This window comes from Vanacampus margaritifer, chromosome 13, assembly GCF_051991255.1.
Source record: "Vanacampus margaritifer isolate UIUO_Vmar chromosome 13, RoL_Vmar_1.0, whole genome shotgun sequence".
NCBI lineage: Eukaryota > Metazoa > Chordata > Actinopteri > Syngnathiformes > Syngnathidae > Vanacampus > Vanacampus margaritifer.
Window position 1 is genome coordinate 10,203,355 of NC_135444.1, and position 21,426 is coordinate 10,224,780.

The 21,426-nt window shown below is 38.6% G+C and overlaps 1 protein-coding gene and 1 long non-coding RNA gene across 2 annotated transcripts; one reads left to right on the forward strand and one right to left on the reverse strand.

Moving 5' to 3' along the window:
- Positions 1 to 36: 36 nt before the first annotated feature.
- On the reverse strand, positions 37 to 21,213 carry LOC144062273 (ankyrin repeat domain-containing protein 13C-like). The gene is made up of 13 exons (XM_077583480.1): positions 20,552 to 21,213; positions 17,757 to 17,798; positions 10,482 to 10,586; positions 8,042 to 8,127; positions 7,312 to 7,357; positions 6,805 to 6,871; positions 6,521 to 6,665; positions 5,843 to 5,974; positions 5,596 to 5,757; positions 3,454 to 3,533; positions 3,148 to 3,246; positions 2,474 to 2,574; positions 37 to 2,110 (listed from the first exon to the last, which is right to left on the reverse strand). Exons 1-13 carry the CDS (start codon positions 20,931 to 20,933, stop codon positions 1,980 to 1,982), a joined length of 1,578 nt encoding a protein of 525 aa, XP_077439606.1. The 5' UTR covers positions 20,934 to 21,213; the 3' UTR covers positions 37 to 1,979.
- LOC144062275 (uncharacterized) lies at positions 1,255 to 6,144 on the forward strand. Its single transcript, XR_013296369.1, has 3 exons — positions 1,255 to 1,289; positions 3,142 to 3,274; positions 5,635 to 6,144. It is a non-coding gene; the product is annotated as an uncharacterized LOC144062275 (long non-coding RNA).
- Positions 21,214 to 21,426: the final 213 nt, after the last annotated feature.

Sequence of the window (21,426 nt, forward strand, 5' to 3'; positions counted from 1 at the left end):
TGATTCACATTCTTCTCGAAAGAACAAACCAGAGAATTAATTGATACTCTTTCATTAAAAACACATCTATATACAAAAATAGCAACTTCCACCATGTTACAATCCAATATATTGTTGGATCAAGTCATGTGACAACATGGAGGGGAATAGAAATAATGTGTTGAGCTCACACAAGAGGACACATTAAAAGGAAGAAAGTGTCAGAACATGTACAGATTGTGCAGAAGAACGGCTTTTGTTTGTGTAAAATGAAAACCAATACAAAACAATTCTTCCTTTCTTACAACAGCTACTCAATATACAATTCCAGTTTTGAAGCATATAAAGGTGACCTAAGAAACATCAGACAGACTGCATGGTACCATTAAAAAAAAACAGCAGCATTTTGACTCAGAGTAAGAACATTTCAAATGCCACCTTTTAAGGTTGAGAGTTGTTGTGAATTTAGGAACTGAAAGCAAAAACTTGTAGTAGATGATACAAACCAAAAGATTTAGTGAATTGTATGAAAACAGATCAACCAAAATACAATATGTGTACAGGGTTTAAAAAAGAAAAGACATTTGAAATATGAAAGTGAGTGACTACATGTCCTAAACAAAATGAAATAGGCTTCGTTATGAGAATAAGCTTTAACAAAAATCCACCATATTAAAACATATTTACTGTAGAAAATCAATTTCACAAAGCTTTAATGTTCAATATGCGTACCGCGTGTGACAAGTTCAACTTTTTCCTCTTATTTATTTTTGGGGTCTTATTTCCAAATCTACGGAAGTGTAGACTTACCAATGTGTAGTCAACATTTTTGAATGTTGAGTTGTTCGAACGTACTTGTAAGCTAAATGCTACATAGCATAGCATAGCATAGCATAGCATAGCATAGCATATTTTCCATAATACACATGCGCCAGTAATACCACCTGGCATTATGGTTGGCATATTATTGTGCTCTGTTTGTAGCATTTAGCCTACAAATACATTCAAACGTATTCTATTTAGCCTACAAGTGCGTTCATTGAACGCTGTTCAAACGTATTTCTAGTCAAAAATGTTAACTCCACATTGGCAGTTTCAAGCGTTTGTGCAAATCTACTTTCAAGTTGTTTTTTTTAATGGACTTTCCTAAATACACATTGCACTCATTTGACTCGACATATTGAGCATTTTCATTGTGAATGGTATTCTTTACCATGAACCCCCCCCCCCCACAAAAAAACCCCTTAAAACTCAAGTTTAAGATTAAACTTGGTTAGTTTTGACACGTTTTGTTTAAACCATACCATGATGTGAGAATTTACTACATTTTTTTTAAACACCCTGTACAGTAACTTTAATCTATAATGCGTATGAATGCTAAATGTTAAACACATAAAAAAAGGGACACATTCTTACAAAGCTAAGAGATGTATTCATCTTCATTTATGTACAACTGTACTGTACGATTGCTGCGTGTTAGCAGGCCAGAAACACACAAACTTATCAGTGTTACACGCACGCTCCTTACAAACTTACACACCTGTTTCCACCAAGCAGAACGGTTTGGCTTGCATTTTCTTTGTGTTAAAAAAGTGACTGCCACTTTTTTTGGGGGCACATCCTGCCACAGTGGTTATGCTACCTAATGGGTGGAGCTAAACGCAATGTGATTTGTTTAATTGGTTTAATAAGGACATAAATTGTGCTTTGTTTTTACCATTGAATACAGTACAGTTGTGTAAATAGTTACATTGTGTCACACTGCAACAATGTCAAACTATCAAGCAATCTGCTATCCCACTTGGTGGAAACATGGCTTACTCAGCATCATCCTAGCTGCTTTTTTTTTGTTTGTTTGTTTTTTTGTTCAGCTGGCTGTGGAGACAGCCATCAGGTTGAGAGAAGGGAGCAGCTAGGTTGTGATGGAAGAGTTGATGTTTTTGTAGTGTAACGTTGCCTCATAAACATCCTCCCGCACCACCAGCCCGTTGAAGGGCGGGTTAAAGGTCGGGGAAGCGGCTGGGGTCTTCTTTGTACTCGCTGGGGATAGTAAAAATGGTTTCGTCAAAGCTGTCGTAGCGAAACTCCTGAAAAGTCACGGTGGCTGTGATGGTAGGAAAGACTGGGATGTCTGCAAGAAGACAACATTTCACCAGTCTGTGCTTCAATTTTAGTGAAATAATAAGCAACGAACAGGTCAAGCATTTAGTTTACTGTCAAACATAAAACCGAGAGAATGACAATGTGTATTTAAAACATAGCTTATATATTGTTCATCTATCTATAGCATGCAAGACACCACTGTACATGCATATCTAATTTGATCACATGATCTAAGACTTATCTAGGAAATTATTATTATTATTACATGACCACATGTAACTGTTATGATGGTAAAAATTTGACACAAATTATTTCTATTTCTATCATTTGCTCAGGAGAAACAAAACAATATTAGTCTATGTCATTTGGCTAAGCAAGGTTGTTTTCTTACCGAGTTTGACAGGAAAGCCAGGCGGGAGCTTCATCTGCACAAACTCCCTGAGTTTATTAAAGTGCTTAAAGGGTGCAATCACCTCCAGAACATTCAACAACCTGAAGGCAAAACAAGCACCGTGTCAGATGTCACAATCGAGCCACTCGGACGCAAACACAAGTCGACTTCAACGGTCATATTTGGGTCATTGACGGATACAATTTTTCCATTCTATGAATTATCAAAAAGAAATGACCAATTTGGGACTTTAAATTTGAAATACATTCAAAGACAGGAGTTTGTAGCATCCACAAACCAGTCAAGACAACATGGGAGCAGCTATCAAGTTTGTATTGTCTCAAAACCATATCAAAAAGTTACCCTTTTAGCAATTGCTTTTCAGTGGTTATATTTGGATATCATGTGAACCGGAAAAAAATATTATTATAAATTTGATCTAACCAATATATATTGTCATTACAAATGTACTTGTGTGGCTAGCTAGCTTGCTTTGTTTAGAAGGCTATTTTTTTAGCCTCATAACTTTGATTTACGTTGAAACTATGTGGTGCGCGACTAATGTAAAGCTTCCCATAATAGATTTTCTAATTTGTAGCTAATAATAAATAAATTCTTATCCATCAATGACCCATTTACAACATGCTTATGTTCCTCTCATCTTCTAGACTTACGAGTCGATGCCGAGGGGGAAATCTTGACTCATGGCTATGGTGGCCTTGAAGTTTTTCTTGCTCTCCTTGCAGAGCAGCTCTCTGCCAAGATGAGGAGCTCTGAGCCAAGAAGCGCAACAACAAACAAGTTAGTGCAATGTCTCATGAGGTTTTGAAATGCCAATTTTGTCTCTCCCCAATTTTTTTTCTGGCTGCTCAGGAAAGCATCCGTAAATTCGTCTATCCATCCGTTTTACATGCCATGTAGAGAACCTATCCCAGCGGACTGTGGTCTAGTAAGCCTTAAAGTGAAACCAAAACACCTACTTTCCATTGTCAGCAGTGATGTACTCTTCCCAGGATATGTTGCTGGCTGGAGGGGGGGTTAGAGATTGTCTCCTCACAGGCTGATGAGAGACAAATAAAAACTAAATTCACGTTAGCTGTCAACTGCTTATCAATGTGATGTGATTTCCCCTCATGTGGTATGTAAACGTTCATTTAGCGTGACATGATTTTATTTGCTTACATATATAGTTGGGTTTCTTATTAGTCTTCCTCTGCCATACATAACAGTGAGGCTACATTACATAACCCAGTGAGTTTCTCTGCCCATGACATGATCGGCTAGGTTGAGTGAAGGTCCAGAGTTACTTTCAAGAGATAGCCAGAGTCCTGACATCGGACTGGAATGTCTTAAATACTATCAGGCTTATGTATCTTTGAATTAATTTGTCACTTTATGACATTTAAAAATGAAGAAAACATTTTAAAATCATTCTTTTCCATCTGATACCAATCAGCAGAAATGTACGTGCACGGCCCCAATTCCCAATTACGTACTGCTATTTTGCCAAAATCAAAAAGGTAATAAACATTGTTATTATAGTTAGCAAAAACTGACAACAAAAATCAAGCAAAAATGGAAAAATAATAAAGCCTTTGCGTTAATAAAATTTAAAAAAAAGCTTTTCCATCCATCCATTTTCTTAACCGCTTACTCCTTTTAAAAAAGTGAAACTGACTGAAACTAAATCTTACGTTTGCCAGCCTGAAACTAACGATAGTTATAGCCAAAATGTTGTCATTTTTATCTTTGTCGGTTAATATCGTACATGAATTTTCAGGGTTCATTTTGAATATGTTTTATTTCAGTAGTTGTGTTGATCCTTACAGATGAAGTCAGTCAGTCTTTGTCAGTCTCAGTCATTTGAGAATTGAAGTCAACGTTTCTTTATTATACAATAGTCACTTGTTTTTTTGTTTTTGTTTTGTTTTTAAATCGTGCTCTCTACAAACACTGTACTCCATTAAAAAATTAAAACAAAAAACACTGAAACTAATAACAACTAACTAACTCACTAGAAAAAAAAAAGCTTTTAAAACAAATTAAAATTAGCTCCAGTTGTCGTGGAAACAAAACTCCCTTTTTTGAACAGTATACTGAATGGGGTGGGGTATGCAGTCGTTTATTTTATGGATGTTTGATACCACTTTTTTTCAGACTGATACCATTATGAGTACTCAACTCTTGACAAGTCACCAATACCAAGTGCTGAAACCACTGGTACATTTGATATATAACATTTACCCCAAAAAGCAATGACAGATAATTATAAAGAAAGACTTATACAGTATACCCCAATATAGCATCCTTTCCTCTTAAAATTGCATGAAATCAATGGCGATTTTTTTATTGTATTGTAATTTCGACATTCCAGATTGTAAAACGTCCACAAGAGGATGGCCGGTACTGGTATCAGCTAGTGTTGCAAGTACCAATACCTTGAAATAAAGCCGAATAATGCCCATCCCTAGTTTATTTGCATGACACAAGAAATATGATGTTTAAATAGTCAACTATTACTCTGGAGTCTAAACCATAAATTTCCGTTAATACACATGAAAACTTTCCAACTTTGAAAATTCCCGGAATTTTGCAACCCTACTCTAGTCTAGGTTCTTGGAGTATTTTGATAAAAGCATGTCACAGACAGGTGATAACACACCTTGAAACTATAAAATACATAAATAATAATCACCACAATCTCTCTTGCTATCATCCAATAGAAGCCAAATTTCAATTTGTTAAGTTATATGGAAGTTATAAGGTGCTAAGGTTGACTTTGTACGTCGGCAGGAGCAACATGAGGCTGTTTTGTTTGACACTCATGCCCTGCCTGCCTCCAGATGCTCAAAGGTCACTTGAGGGCAAGGCTGGACCGGTTGGATGAGGTCAACTGTATGTTTGCGCTAATCTTAAATGACACACATTTTCTGTCGACAAACGTATCACTCTTAGTAACGAGGCTTCCTTCTATGACTGTTTAAGACATGTCATGGGAAGTACACAACAATATGACTCGTATGCAAGTAAAAGCATACACTGGGAAACCGTAGTATAGCTTCTATGATGTCATAAGTTGTTTTTTTTTTGCCAAGCGTCCTGATTGCTAAGCTTTGACTCACCTCAAAGTTTTGATCAATGAGATTCCCTCCTTTGCTCAGACTCTCCATGATGGCTTTGTTCCTCAAGATGTCCTCCTCGCTCAGATGCTCCCGCCTCTTCCTGGACTCCAGCACCAGGCCGTTCACAGAGTAGAATTCGGCCAGAAAGTTTCCAACTCGCTCCTAGAGATAGAAAAATCAACTCAACTATGGAAAGGAAGCAATATTTCAGTTGTCTCCAGCAACGATGTTGACGGCTGCTACCAACCGTCTTGTCTTCTCTGAAGAGCCAGCCAGTTTGTGCTCTGGAGAAGGTGATGGACTTGGTGGAGAGCGTGGCCGAGTACACGTCGCTGCTCATCAGAATGTCCACTTCCTCCTCCGTCTCCATCTCAGACTCCTGTGGATGTCGATCAACGCAAGCAAGTGAGATACTGTTTCCTGCGATGAAGTTCAATATTTTAGTGGTGTGTAATATTGGTGGAGCAGCCAGGACACACTCATGATTTTTACTGTACAAATTTTGTTGCACATTCAAAATGATCACTTTTTTTTGCATTATGCTACCAAAAAAAAGTTACATTATCATTTTTTTTTTTTTTTACATTTTTAAAGTAAAGATTGTAAATCAAGAAATAAATAAGAGTTTTATATTTGGAAATGTGTCACTGGGATGTAATGTACAACAAACAAGTGAGCAGGAGCCCAGCCCATGTAATTTTAAACAAGAGGCAACATAGACAAATAACCATTCACACCTATAGACAATTTAGAATCTTCAATTAACCTAACATGCATCTTTTTGGAAGATATACGAAAGCCAGTGTATCTGAAGAAAATGCACACAAGTACTAGTAAAGAACTCCATAACCATTTCCTTACCGTTTCTTCAATCATATCGCCTCACATTCTAATGGGTGTAAGGTACACACACTGCCTCACAAACCTCATGGTGTATCCGCTGGTAGACTTTCTGCTCATTGTCCAGCACCACAAAGGACTCCGAAGGGATGGCGTTGCCGTTGAAGATGAAACTCAGGTCACCGCGTTGACACTTCATATCTGTGAAGTCTATCAAGGTGGTGTCCAGTCTATAGACGACATGTACAGAAGCAAAACTTGTGGGAAGCTGCACATCAGATGCAGATTTAAAGCTAAATCATTATACACTGTGCAATGACTTTTCTATTTCTTCTATTAAGTTGATTCACATTTGCTGACATGACTTGCCTGATGTTGAGTCCCTGTTTGTAGATCTTACATGCATCAGAGGGTAAAATTCTGGAGAGCAGAGGCACTGCAACATTGGAAGATGAAAGACATTTAAAACATTTTCGAGGGAGGGATGCTTATACTGTAGTAGAAGACAAATTCAATAATGAGGTCAGTTGTCCTCTTTAACGCTCCAGTAGTAGTAAATACACCAACAATAATGCATAGCTGAGAGGTTAAATATTTTATAACCTAAGTCATTTGCAGTAAAAGGAACTGGAAATGGTGATTTTTTTGCTTTTGATTTTACCCTTTAAAAAAAAGATCCAGACCAGTGGGCATTCGTTTACTGTACATAAATGCAGTCAAATGAACTGAAAAAATACTTCCTCCCCTCTAACTATGTGGGCTGCATTGCTTGTTGTTTTGGTGCTATAATGTACATTTTTGTGCTGTAATACTAGTAAAGCAGGAGAGAAAAAATTAATTCCCAGCACAAGTGTGATGCAAGTGAATTTGACTCACCCCAACTTTGGAAGTCCCAGTGAAGCTCCAGGTAAAAGTCTCCAAGCTACAAAAGAACATTTGAGGGTTAAACTAGATGAGTTGAAAAAAGGTGAAATGCATCATTATTTGTAGTTAGAATATTAAAGCAGAATAACGGGCAGTACATTTGACATAAACCCTCTACTTGGGATACCGCAGACTACTAACTGCCCTACATGTGGCATGATCTTCAAAATAGACTTTTCCTGAACACAGTGAGCCCTAACTGGTCCACGGGATATTGACGAGGAATGATGCTCAATCGTGGGATTGTTCGCTCTTTATCATCGCCATCATGGGCTTAGTTGAAGCATCATTCACCAGAATCCAACGTTGGCAACGAGGAAATTCAAGGGTGAGTCCATGCCTCAGTTAAGTACATGGGATCGAGGTCTCATATTTGGCCATCTGCGCCATGTCCCTCTAGGGGGGTGCACTATTACACATCTGACCTGGAAACTGAAATCACCGGATGATTACGCTTGTCATCTAGCCTCCATAACATCATGCTATGAAGCTACAAGTGTAATGATGCATTTCTTTATGCAAAGGGTTTGGCCTGCATGCATACTGCCTGATTCAAAATTGATGCTAACAATAATCACTGATAGATACTTTTGTTGTCAACTGCTCCATGTCAGATTAAGTTTATAAAGGAGAGGACGACAACAAGTGAAGAAAGAAACAAAGTGTCACAGGAAATACATACCTCTTTCAGTGCATTTAACAACTTTGGCCTCTTGTCCTCCACACTCTCCCTGGACTGTTGCTTCAGTTTCCTCAACAGTGCCGTTACTGAACAACACATGGAAAACAAGACAAAATGCTTGTTTATATATATATATATATATAAATAAAAGTCACAATACCGAATAAAAACTCACAATTTTGTGTAGGGAAAAGAACCCACATCGGGGAAAAAAAAGAACAATATTGTACTTGTGTACATGATAACAGCAGTGACAAAGAAATAGGCTTGACCAGTCATTTTATTGTCTTGTGCTCCTATTGGCTCAGTGGCGTGAACTCTGTGAAGTATCATGACATATGTAGATGAATGACTTAAATTCACTCATAATACTTAATATTACAGCACTGTCTTGCTAATGCGCACACACATTATGAATCACTTCCATTTGTGGAAGAACACAAATATGTTACGTTTCCTTCATCTGACGAATAGGATAGGTCTTAAATGTAAGTGGCCAAAACATGCTTAAATAAAATTGAACTGCACTAATAAACTAACCACCAGAGGTCGCTGGAACTACACAAATGGAAAGCAATCTGGCCTTTTCGTTTAAAATCATAACATGACAACGGCGATATTGTGGCAATTTAATACCGCAATATTGCCACTATCATCACATCCCAATTACAAACCGTCATCCATCTATCCATTATCTGAACCGCTTATGAAAAGCAACATGGCTCTAAAATACTGGAGCCATAAACTGTAAAAATATATTTATATTTGTGGGTTAAGAAAAATCATACTCAACAGAGTCAACACATTACATTTATATCCAATTTGGGCTGAATAACAAATACCAAAGAATTTACACAAATATGTTAACCCTGTTGCTGTACATCCCACCAGGCAACACAAAGTGAGTGCAGCCGTCAGCTTGAGCAAGCTGGCAAGTAACTCGCACACACATATAAAGCAACAGGATGGCGGTGCCTTTATGACCCACATGCCTAATGAGTGTGGACAAGCCCAGTTGGGGCTCCTCCTGATCGTCTCACTACCACTCAGTGGGACAAGATCAGAGGGATCTGTTCACGGACCGGACAACCCAGTCCCAGCCGCCGCATACCACCGTTGTACTAGTCCGCAGACTGCCACAACATAAAACCAAACTCACTCTCTTGACACCAATTCACTGTTATACTGATTAGGACACTTTCCTGGCATTAATTAAGCGATCATTCAACTGCACCGGCTAATGAAAATGGAGTTTAGATCACTCTGGGTAGACTGTCCATCACTACTTTAGTCCTCGTTGGCACTAAGCCCAGAACCTGAGAACAGTCAATATTGACACAGGTATCATGTGAACTCAACTCAACTGGGAGTTTGGATGCAACCAAACATGCCAGACAAGCCTGAATGTTTCAAATATTAAAACAGCCCATCAGCCAACATTAACCTACAGTTTGAGCTACGGAATAGCTTTTCTGTAAATTTAGGATGTCGCCTCTGAAAAAACTGCAGTTCAGCAGCCAGCCTGAGGGCAAATTAATCAACTACCACAACTAATTAGTGTCTGTCACCTATGAGCAGAACCATCTCAACAACATGTCTGAGTCTGCCTGAAAGAGCCCAAGTTGACAGTCGCAGTGTGGCGAGAAAGCTACTCGGGGCTCAAACCGACAAACATCTGAAACTAAAACCCATGACATTTATTTACGGGACGATTCTTTCCTTCATTTCAGTAGGCATCCAAACAAGATTGCTGAAAATTTAGGTCACAAACATTGGTTAAAAAAAAACCTCAGACAATAAGAGCTTTCATAAAATGTCTTATGCTAATAATAGCTTCAGATTACAGCTTGAATGCCGTCTGCTATTAGCAGTTCTGTGTAATGTGGCGTTTACAAAGCGTGACAAGCCCAGACAAACATTTTTATTCCTGTACATACGTTCCTGCTTGCCACAGACTTCATTTCTATAGAGGGAAAAGCCATTTTTCCTAAAGTACCTTTTATATGACATGGTGGCAGAAATTTCAAAATTCCCAAAACATTGCCAATATTTGTTTTTTTTTAATTGCTACAATGACATGTGTAGCTAATTTTTGTAAATAATGTACATTTTCTACTAAGAGACACTATTCAAGAACCTGACTGGCGGGTGGAGGTTAGAGGTTGGGATTAACCAGCCAGGTTAGGAGGTGAGGAGAGAGAAAAACAACCCACGCATTTCTTTTCATCCAAAGACCAAAGAGGGCCTTGAGGAATTGTCATGCTCAAAGCAGGCTGGGCGGCGTCTTGGCCTCATTGGCAGGCAGCAGCAAAATGTGTTGGGAGAATTTTGGGGGATTTGCATCTGTTGCTCTTAACTGTTTTCACTGCGCAAAACTCAATTTGAGTGTGAACAACTTTTAATAAAATATCGTCATCTTGCGGCACAGTCTGATACTTACTCATCTGTCGGTCTCCGTAACTAATAGCCTCTGCAAGGGGGCTCCATCCCTGAGCATTCTTCACCTTCACTGGTGCATTGTGGGCCAGCAACAGGTGGGCACATTCTGGAGGAGGAAAAGAATCAGTACGTCAATAAACAGACCTCCTTACCGACATCCTTTCTCCCTTTGTCGAGATTCATCACTTAAACATACTTTCTTGAGATCAGTTCCTATCCTATTAAGACAAGGCTTTGGTGCCATGTTGTGGCATTGTAGGCCATTTTAGAAAGAGCACCAAAATCGTGAATACCGAATGTGAGTTTTTCCTTCCAACAAGATTTTACAATGATAGGAAAGGATAGGTTATGTAAAAAAACAACATATAAATAAGCGGAGTACTGTTGTATCTCTTTTAAAGTACCGGATTTAATTGTTTTTATTTTATATTATTACATTTTATAGTTGTCATTTTACCTTATACCGATTTTATGTGACTTTTGCTCTGGTGAAATGAGTTGTCACACAATATGTTCTGATAAATAAAAAAAAGGCCTAAAAATGTTGTTCTAGATTTTGTATTTCACTCTTCCTGTTATGAATGCAATTTATTTTCTATTCTATCAACATAGAACAGAAAGTAGATCACAAAGGACTGACATCCATGCATGACAATGTGTCCTATAACTGAACACCAGGGTTGTTATAGTTTTGGAATTTTTCATTTTAGTTAGTTTTTATTTCATTTTGAGTTTTGTTTTTTAAATTTAGTTAGTTTTCAGGGTGGTTCTGTTAGTTTGTATCAGTTTTTGTTATTTTATAAATGCTTAGTTTTAGTTTAGTTTTAGTTTGTTTCAGTATTAGTTTGTTTTTTTAAAAGTGTGTATTACTTGTGCGCAATATTTAAAAAACATCATGTTGATGACGTCACTTTTGTGTGACACACTTCCAAATGTCCTTATTCCGGTTAATATAAAAATAAATCATCCCTAAAGGCTCATGCATTAAATTTATTGTTATAGACTAAAAACGAAGGACATTTTTGCTATAATTATAGTTAGTTTTGTAAACATAAAATGCAGTTTTAGCTAGTTAGTTAGTTTTCTTTCTTTTTTTTAAAGCATTTTTGTTTTGATTTTATTTCGTTAACTAAATTGTTTTTTGACCTTAAGTTTTAGTTTCTTAAGTTAGTTTTAGTAAACTAAAATAACCTTGCTGAACACACATGGGGATAAGACAACGCAAAGAGCAAACACATTACAAATACAAACACAAACAAATAAAACGCACATTTCGGCTTAGGAGTAAAACCAGATTTATAACCCTCTGCTCTGTGAGCAGCCAGTAAAAAATAAAAAATAAAATAAAAAATAAAATAAAAAATAAAATAAAAAATAAAATAAAAAATAAAATAAAATAAATAAAAAATAAAAAATAAAAAATAAAAAATAAAAAATAAAAAATAAAAAATAAAAAATAAAAAATAAAAAATAAAAAATAAAAAATAAAAAATAAAAAATAAAAAATAAAAAATAAAAATAAAATAAAATAAAACAACACCCGCCCAAATATCAGGCTCAGCTGGCAGTTTTGTCGTGATGACGTCACTTATTAAAAGATTGGCAACGTCTAGACCAGAGGCGGGCCTCGAGGACCGGAGTCCTGCAGGTTTTGCATGTTGCCCTTCTCCAACACAGCTGATATATGATTAGCTAATCAGCAAGATCTGCATAAGCCTGATAACGATCCTATTGATTGGAATCAGTTTGTGTTGGAAGTAAGAAACCTCCAAAACCTGCAGGACTCCGGCCCTCGAGGACCAGGATTGCCCACCTCTGGTCTAGACAGCTCATTGGCGGAACACTAAGCAACAAAGTGCAGTCATCTGCTAAACCCATAATAAAGTGTTCATTTGATGAGGCAGAACTCTCTGGATCTTAAAAGCTCTTCCACCACCTTTTTAAATGAGCACTGAGGCAGATACATTAAGGCAGAAAAAGTACAGCTACTCAATACAAGCGGTTGCACCTAAAGTGCTTCTGCATCAGCATTAGTACAACTACTGTTACAAGCCACGGTCCAAAACCAAATTTGTCAATCCCAAACGATGACACCTTTAAAAACAGGGTACCACAATGACAAGTACCACAGCTATCTATGTTTTATAGATGAGTAAAAAGGTCGGGCGTTCATGCATTCTTTATGACGGAGAGGGATACATTTTAAATCTCCTTGTATTGAAATACTGTTTAACACAAAACCAGTCAAATGAATACAATAAATGCACCAGTCTTCTAAATCACTGTAGATTTGGAATCCTTGTTGAATTCCAATTCTAACCATAATCGGCTGTTTTGTGAAGATTGTTCCAGTAGTTCCTGAGATATAAGTGTTCAAAGGAAGGCGGCCATGTCCCCTCTTGACAGAAATGTAAATTCGGTGGTCCGTAGCTCCTAAACCCTGCTCCAATTGACCAAAATTTTGAGATGTAGTGTTGTGCCATCACTACCAACAAACACACCAAGTTTCATTCAATGAAAAATCTGCTTGGTTAAACCCAATGGAAGATTTGGCATAGAATTACCCAATTATCTCATTAGCGCCCTCATATAAATACTGAAAATACTTACAACGTGATCATTCTCCTGTAAATCTACCCTAAATCTAATTTGAGATACAGCTCCAGGCTCCAGGAGTCTTACTCCGCCCATCGATCCATAAGGGTGGTCTCCAGTTAATGGAATTAGGAAGCACTGCAGTGTTTCCAGAAGATCAGTCTGCAGCTGCCATGAGGTTTTTATATCAGTAAAGTAAAACATCAAACATCTGTGCCCCAAGCTGTGGTAAACATCTGTATTTCAGATCAGGGATGAAGCAAGCATCTGATAGCAGCAAACACACGTGCACTCTGACGTAAACCTCAGATTACCTGAAGCTTTTCATCTACATATGCTAGCCAATGATTGTGTAATGACAACATTTAGTCAACACGTTACGTAATCCCTGAGAGCCATTTCTCGTTGCCCTAAACAGCAGAACAGCTATTTTTTTATTGACACAGCAATGACAAGCAGAATTTACTTGAAATTCGTATTAACTAATATATGTGGGTCAGCAAATGCAGAACAGCGTTTCAGAATCATACTTTGCTTATAATTTAATAATGCGGCGGACATCGCCCCACCCTTATTTGGTGTAATTATGCTGCTGGTATAACATCAGCAGACCACATTTGTATTCAGTTTGCTATGCTGGTACTAATTGTAAACAAAGCGTGAAAGCATTCTAACTAAAAATGCCCATCATGATTTTCCAGGAGCCAAGGCCACAGATGTATTACAAGCTCCGTCTGTTGCAAAGAAATGCTTAGAAATGAAATTAGCGACATCATGACAGCCTGGCAGGCGCTGCAGGGTTTGTTGTAGTTTAGCCATCAGCAAAATAGTGGTCTCACATACATGGTTTTCTGCAGGCTCAACAACACCTTAGCAGTTTTCTGAACTTGATTATAAAAATATCATATATAATAAAAGTCACATGCTGCATGTCAAAAAGGTGGTGGTGTGGAAAACGCTTATTGGCATTTTATCCCCACTTCTTCAGTCATTTTCAGGGGGTTAACTCCACGAATAGTGGCTGTCCAATAGGTATACAGTATAGTATAAAACTGGATTTTATTTATTTATTTATTGCAGAGGAAGTTCTCATACATTTTGGGCGAACACGAACACTTGATAAAAAATATAAAATAATAATAACACTGTAATCAAAATTACTTACCATGGGATAAGAGCATCTCTGCTAAATGTTATCCAATGCGAACAAAAGGCACAATTTCTCAAATTTGATCCAAATTGAGCATTTTATAAAATCACATTTGACCCATTAATTTGTTTACAGTATATATGAAGATCTGTGCATATGTAGTATTCAACCTTGTATTTTGTTTTTTTTAACTCTTTCACTGCCATGGACGTTAAAAGACGTCAAGTAAAAACCTACGGAGGGCCGCCAATGACGTTAAAAGACGCCATCCAATTTTTTAAAAATTTTTTTGAAACGGGTGGAGGAAAGCCTTGGCCAGCTGTGGTGAAAGTTTCAAGCAGATCTAGTTAGCCTAATGACTATTTTTGGCCCCTAGATGGCAGCAATGACTCTCTTTTGATAAGATTGGGTAGGCATCAGTAGAAGACGTGAGGCGGAGCTAGAGGGGACAATGGCTGGGGAAGGGAAGAGAACATGGCGACCGGTTGCAAGCAGCTCACGCTCGAGCAGTTTTTTTCAAAGACGAAAAGCATCGACCAACGCTAAAGAGCACATTGATGACGACGATGATCATCATCCATGATGATGATGGTGACTCCGAGGTTGGAAGCATTGACAAGACGTGAGGCGGAGCTAGATGGCTGAAGAAGCGAACAATGGCGACCGGTTGCAAGCAGCTCACACTTGGGAATTTTTTTCAAAGACGAAAGGCATCGACCAACGCTAAAGAGCACATTGATGACGACGATGGTCATCATCAATGATGATGATGGTGACTCCGAGGTTGACGCCGAAGTTGGAAGCGCTGACGCGGCGGCTATGACGACGTCATAAAGGTTCACGGGCTAGCGATGCTAACACCGGAAAACCCGGAGCACAACCGAGCACGCTCAGGCGGACGTTCAATCGGACGACGAAGAGTGCCCCGAGTCCAATGCATATTCATCGGAGTAGTGGGTACAGTCTGCTACTTGCTATTCCCCAGAAAAAAAGGCCATCAAGAAAGTGTAACGTCTGCACGCGAAACGGACAATCGAAGTGAAACGTATCTGTTGTGCAAATCCTGCTCCGTCTCCTTGCACGCAGGGCAGTGTTACAAAAAGAAAAACTGTATTTGAAGCATCCACATAATTGTAAATAGTACCACAGTTGCACACATTTGTAAATAGTTTGCGAAATTGTTTTGTCAAATTGTTACACTGTTGAATGGAAATAAACTTATTTTGCAATCTAAAAACACTTTTTCATTGTTGGTGGTGGTGTATTACAGAAGTAAAGCACTATTTAGGTGTTTGTGGCATCGTTCATGGACAAAAAGAAGTGTAGAATTCACTAGAGTGCATGAAATAACATCGTTTCACAAAAAGCTCTTTTTCTCCGCTTTTTGTTTCAAAACAGAGCATTTCGGTGAAACTAACCATTTTCTATTGTTGATTACTGAAGAACGGAATAAGGTAGAAACAAACTCTTTTTCTGATGAAAGATGAGAGTTCAATCTTCCATTTGGTAGTATGTGTGTTTCCATAGTCCAAACACAACATTTTCTGTGGACCTTGAAAGATCAGTCAAAATGCTTAAATCGGGCTGGCACTGGCGACATCCCGTTTCTGAAAACGTCTGGCAGTGAAAGAGTTAAAGGTTAAGTCAACCCATTTTATTTTATTTTTTTTTACAATAATATGTTCTATGCAGCCCCACTAGTCTAAATATGGCATTCTGGTTAATATTGCGTTAGTGGAATATGAGTTAAGCAGCAAAATCCAGCCATTTTTTATCCATTTCAGGGGGCGGCCATTTTGCCACTTGCTGTCGACTGAAGATGACATCAATACATACATGGTTTACATGGAGACACATTAGATGATTAGAATGAATCCAAACAGAATAAAAATGCTCCATATAAACACCTCAATCGGAATGAAAAGGCTGAATCCGAATGAAATTTCATTCGGAATCACAGGGGTGGTATGTTCCTTTCGTCAATCCAAACAAGCGTCATGTATACACTTCATTCGGAATGGCGAGGCTGCGTCCGGCATGCGCATGCTCTGTCTTGACGTAAACGCGTCTTGACGTCATTGTTTCCACCCACTAAAATGGCAGCGTCTCCCCAGAGCTTGTCTGCGAGGGGAGAGCTTGTTTTTAAGTACTTGAAACTTGCTTTTATCAAGATGTTACTTCAATAAAAGTGTTAACACTATCACAACTACTGCGCTAAATGACAAACTCCATCTTGACAAATCGCGTGATCGATGTCCGTGCGTCCCGCGGCTGCCACGCGGCATATCTGATTAAACGGGGGAGCATATAAAAAGCAGATCGGAATGGATCACGCCACATGTAAACAGGTGACCAGAAATCTTCATTCGAAATGATTTCAATCACAATGACTAAGAAGTCTCTATGTAAACCTGACTAATGTTCCTCATGTCTCAGGTAACAGCCAATCACAGCGCAGCTTCAGAAAGCAGGTGAGCTGTGATTGGTCGCTGCCTGAGCCCTGAGCAACATTGATGTCATCTTCAGTCGACAGCAAGTGGCAAAATGGCCGCCCCTGAAATGGATAAAAACGGCTGGATTTTGCTGCATAACTCATATTCCACAAATGTAATATTAATCAGACTGTCATGTTTAGACTAGTGAGGCAACATATAACATTATTGTCAAGAAATATTTAAGGTTGACTTCCACCTTAAACTTCTTTTAGGTATTAAGATTATAGATGGTAGCCATTCAGTAATTTCAAAGGGGACAAGCTTAAATCTTTGTGGACGTCTGAACTCACTGAGTGCTCTTGTTCATTCATTTTTAATGTACCTGTACATCCCAGGGGTTTTGAGTGGGGTAGTTAATAAAGGCACACGGAGGCCTGCACAGACAAACAAAGTCTCGCCATCACCAACAGGGCAGCCACACCCCGGCGATTACTGTATGATGCCATGCTGTAGCCCTCCATCTGTCTAATCTGAGCATCTCTGGAGGACACGGCAGCAGCTCAAGGCAAGAGACTGACAACCTCATTAGCACAATCAATTCCACAGTGGCTAATCCCACTCTGCTGTTTGAATTCTGTTCAGGCTGTGGTGGAAAAGTGGAATCAATTGCGAGCTGTGCTCCAGTGGAAGAACACGTTTGAAGGCCAGCACGTGCAACCATGCTTGATTTGTTCCCTGCTGTAAAAAAATCAAATACAAATAAAAAAATAAATAAAAATGGAGGATACATTTTTCAACAGTGCGTTCCATGGCCTACTTGCACAATCAGATGGGCAGTGAATTAATATTTTAGACTCTGGCTTTCAGTCCAACTTCAGTAAGTCAACTGAAGACGAAAATCATTTCAAGCGTTTCATCATGCTTGTTAGATCATAACAGATTAATTGTGAACATCAAACTACATTTTATTCTGGGGAAGAGGGTGTGACATAAATATAAAGATATAATATATAAATATTGACAGTATTGTTACATGGATGAACATCTGACAGAGCAGCCAGAATACTCGGCATGAATATAAATGTAACCAACTCACCTTTGTGCCCCATCATGACAGCCAGATGCAATGGTGTGTTTCCTGGAGAAGGCAGAAGACAAATATATTACATTTAGCAAAAACAGACTATGATAATGTCAAGTTACTTCATCGGAGTAGAAAAATCATGCGTTGCCCATTCCAATACTTCGTAGAAGCACAGCTGTGAAAGCACAGCACAGTCAGTGCATTTAACAAAAAGGAAATGGATTGTTAAGTGAGATTAGTAACTCAACACTGAAGCGCAAAGGGTTCATCCTAGAAATGCATTCTTGGAAAATAAGCTTTGGCGCATCCCTAGAGGGAAAACCAAGCAGCACTCTCAGAGCTTTTCTTTTAGGATTAGCGGGCAAACACATTCCAGAGCAAGTAGGTTCTCTTTTGCAGAAAGCCTTCCTAGTGAGGGTGACAACACAAGCGGAACACGTCCAACCAATACGATGACAAAAGTCCAAAAGTGCTTTAGGCAAACAGGTGAACAGTACACAGATGTCACGACAGGCACTTTAAGTGTTAAGATATTAAGACAAATATTTCTGGAAACAACTATTAATCATTCATTTCACAAAAAGGGGGAGCGCTAGGCCTCCTATAGTGAGGAATTATATCAAACAATTCATCAAACTGTAGTTATAAAGCACCTTTCATACATTCAAATGCAACTCAATGTGCTAAACAATCAAGTTGTATGCTTGTGGAGAGAGGAGCTTAAAACAGTCAACAATGAATTGTCACACCCACGTTACGATGGAATTTTATGAATGGAATGGGAACAAAACACTGTACATTGTGTCAGCAGCCATCTTGATAATAATTGGATGAAATGGCCGGTGTGTCACTGCTACTTTTTCCCCAAATAAAAGCAACAACAACAGACACCACTTTAAAATCCTGCCATTTGTGCTATTTATTCACATACACATGTCAAGTACTTTCAGCATTATGTTTCATGCTTCACCCATCAATCTATCATCTAAAACCACTAGAACAAATACACGTAGGATAGAGGTCAGATACTTTTTTTTTTATTGAGAGCTACTTGAGTACCAATTAGTGTTAAGGGCTACCAGTTTAACACACACTTCTGAAATAACAAATGTGGTCAAATGACTTTTATTAATAGTATGTTATTTAAAAAATAATAATGTAGGATCACTTCAACAACTTTCCTAAAAAATCACAATGTCCCCATCACCGGTGAGCTATTTTTAAACAGGCCCACAGGTTACTCATGTGGTCTTGCCTTCAATTAAACTCATTTTAATTGTGTTATTTAGCTATATTGTGAGGGAGTTTGCCTCACAAATTATCTTGTAGTTCATCCCAAAGGTGTTAGTTGGAAAGTTCTTCATACCAATTTCTTGGGGCATAGTCTTGCAGCAACACAAAAGGGACTTCCCCCAAATAATTCTCACAAAGCTGCAAGCATACAATTATCCAATATGTCTTGGTATGCCAAAGAATACAGATTCACAGGGAATTAACAGGGAAAGTCCAACCCTGAATCATACAATGTGAATTCATCATCTCCCTCAAATAATAGTGATTGCACCAAAAATGAGAGAGATTTGTAAATGTAAAGGCCCTGTGTAATATGATGGGCACATGAGGTTTTAGGACGACTGCAGTGGAATCTGATTCGAAGACTCTTGACTCACACGGACGCTTGACAATTGAAAAAAAAAAAAGTTGGCGCTCCAAGCAAACAGATGTACACACGTCTGACCCCGGCTTGTGCTGTAGTCTGAGCTGTGATGAGGACAGGCCGCATTCCAGTACAGACAAGAGCAACAAGGGTGTGTTTGGTCGGAAATCCTGTTTTTATCCGAGCAGACTTTGCCCAATGAGTGCTGTCATGTGGAACTTCCACAACTTTGCAAGGCCATCACAAACTGGACACCAATCATAAACCTAATGAGATTTGCATTTTACTGAAAGGTGTTTCTAGTACAGTACAGTCAGTGTATTTCCATTTTGCGGGTCATTCTAAACAATTCCATCCATCTATTTTCTGTACCACTTGTCCTCATTCTTAGGTTGAATTGATCTTTTCTTCCCAAGAATATATATTATATTTTTATGAAATGTATGACCATTCAGGGGTTTAAATTTAGATGTGACTCTGTATTTCTACATTCATCCACTCTTTTTTTTTTATTATGCTTGTTTTCATTCGAGTTTCAGGTGAGGTGGAGCATATGCCAGGTGATTTTGGTTGACAGGCGGGTTACAGTACATCCACGACTGGTGGCAACATAATTGCAGGGCACATATACTATAGACAAACAACCATTGAAACTCACATTCACAACGATGGACAATTTGGAGTCTTTAATTAAACTAACCTCAATGTTTTTGAAATGTGGTCCCTTAAGTACAAGCAGGAAATCCATGCACGCATATACTGTGTGTAATATGTTTGTTTGTTTTTCTTCATTTGTTAAGTCGATTAGGTGTTTTGGGTGTAATGGTTGTTGTGGAATCACATGACATCAGAAAGCAAGCAAGCAAGCAAAGTACTTTTGCTGGTGTGAAGCCTACCTATACAAAGAAAGAACTACCAAACAACTAAGTTGTTATTGTTGTTTTTTAACCTCATGTTGCCCATGCTTAGTAACATAGTGACTTTTACTAATACCACATTTGTGAATTACATTGTGTTCCATTGTAAACAATTGTAATTGCCCAAGTTGAAATGGGTTGAAAAGCAAGCATGCCTCGACTTGAAACAGTTGAACATAATGTGTTTTTGGGACGTTCCCCTCACGTTGGTTTTGCCACACAGCTCTACTCACCATGGTTGTCCTTCTGGGATATGTTTTGAGTCCGTATAAGCGATGAAAGGCGTCGCACATCTCCTTTGAAAACACATTCGTGGACCGGAAAGTCTTGTCCACTTCGGATAATGGGGTTTTTGTTGTTGTCGTCAACGACATCGGTAGAAGACAGCGTGTTGTTGGCGTTGACGTGCTGGTTCTGTTTCTGCAGTTGCTGCTGCGTGGACGCCGACTTGACCAACTTGTGGTTGCTGAAGATTCGACTCGTCCTGCTCTTGTTGTTCGACTTGGAGGCGGTGAACGTCCCGGTGGCTGCCTCTTCATCGGGTTCCAGCAAGTCATCGTCCTGACTGGTATGTCTGTGATCCTTCCGAAGGGATCGGATCTTCTCTCCCGTCATTTTTTTTTTTAAAGAGCTGACGTGAAGGGAGCAGAGGGTGACGAGGACCCTCCCGACCAACTGATGCGATTCACCAGCTGGAAGTCTTCAGGCAACCAATGTAAAGTAAAGAACATGAATGTCGCTTTAAAGGGGGGTCTTCGCTACAAGAACAAAACGCCACAACTCTCTTTGTAGTAGTTTGTGTGTAAAACAAAAACAAAACTAAACTAAACAAACAAAAGCTCGTTATCCTCCCATCGCTACTGTCAGCATAACACGGTTACTTCGTTTGGTGTCTTCCGCCTCAAGTTATCGCGAGAGTTCACAGCAAAGGTTACTTACGGTGATAGGCGATGAAAACAAAATAGCAAACTTTTTCATTTTTAAAATAAAATACATGATTTGAACAAACAATAAATACTTACAAATGTGTTTTATTTCTAAATGTATGAATTAATTCAACACAATGCCAGCAAAAATTCTAAATTATTGTTGTTTATCCATTATTTTT

Excerpts from the sequence above, each read along its gene's own strand:
- LOC144062273 (XM_077583480.1), bottom strand. The coding sequence starts at position 20,933 with ATGACGGGAGAGAAGATCCGATCCCTTCGGAAGGATCACAGACATACC. Across the intron at positions 17,799-20,551 it reads ATCCCAGAAGGACAACCATG|GAAACACACCATTGCATCTG; the intron begins GTGAGTAGAGCT and ends TGCCTTCTCCAG. Across the intron at positions 8,128-10,481 it reads TTACGGAGACCGACAGATGA|TAACGGCACTGTTGAGGAAA; the intron begins GTAAGTATCAGA and ends TGTGTTGTTCAG.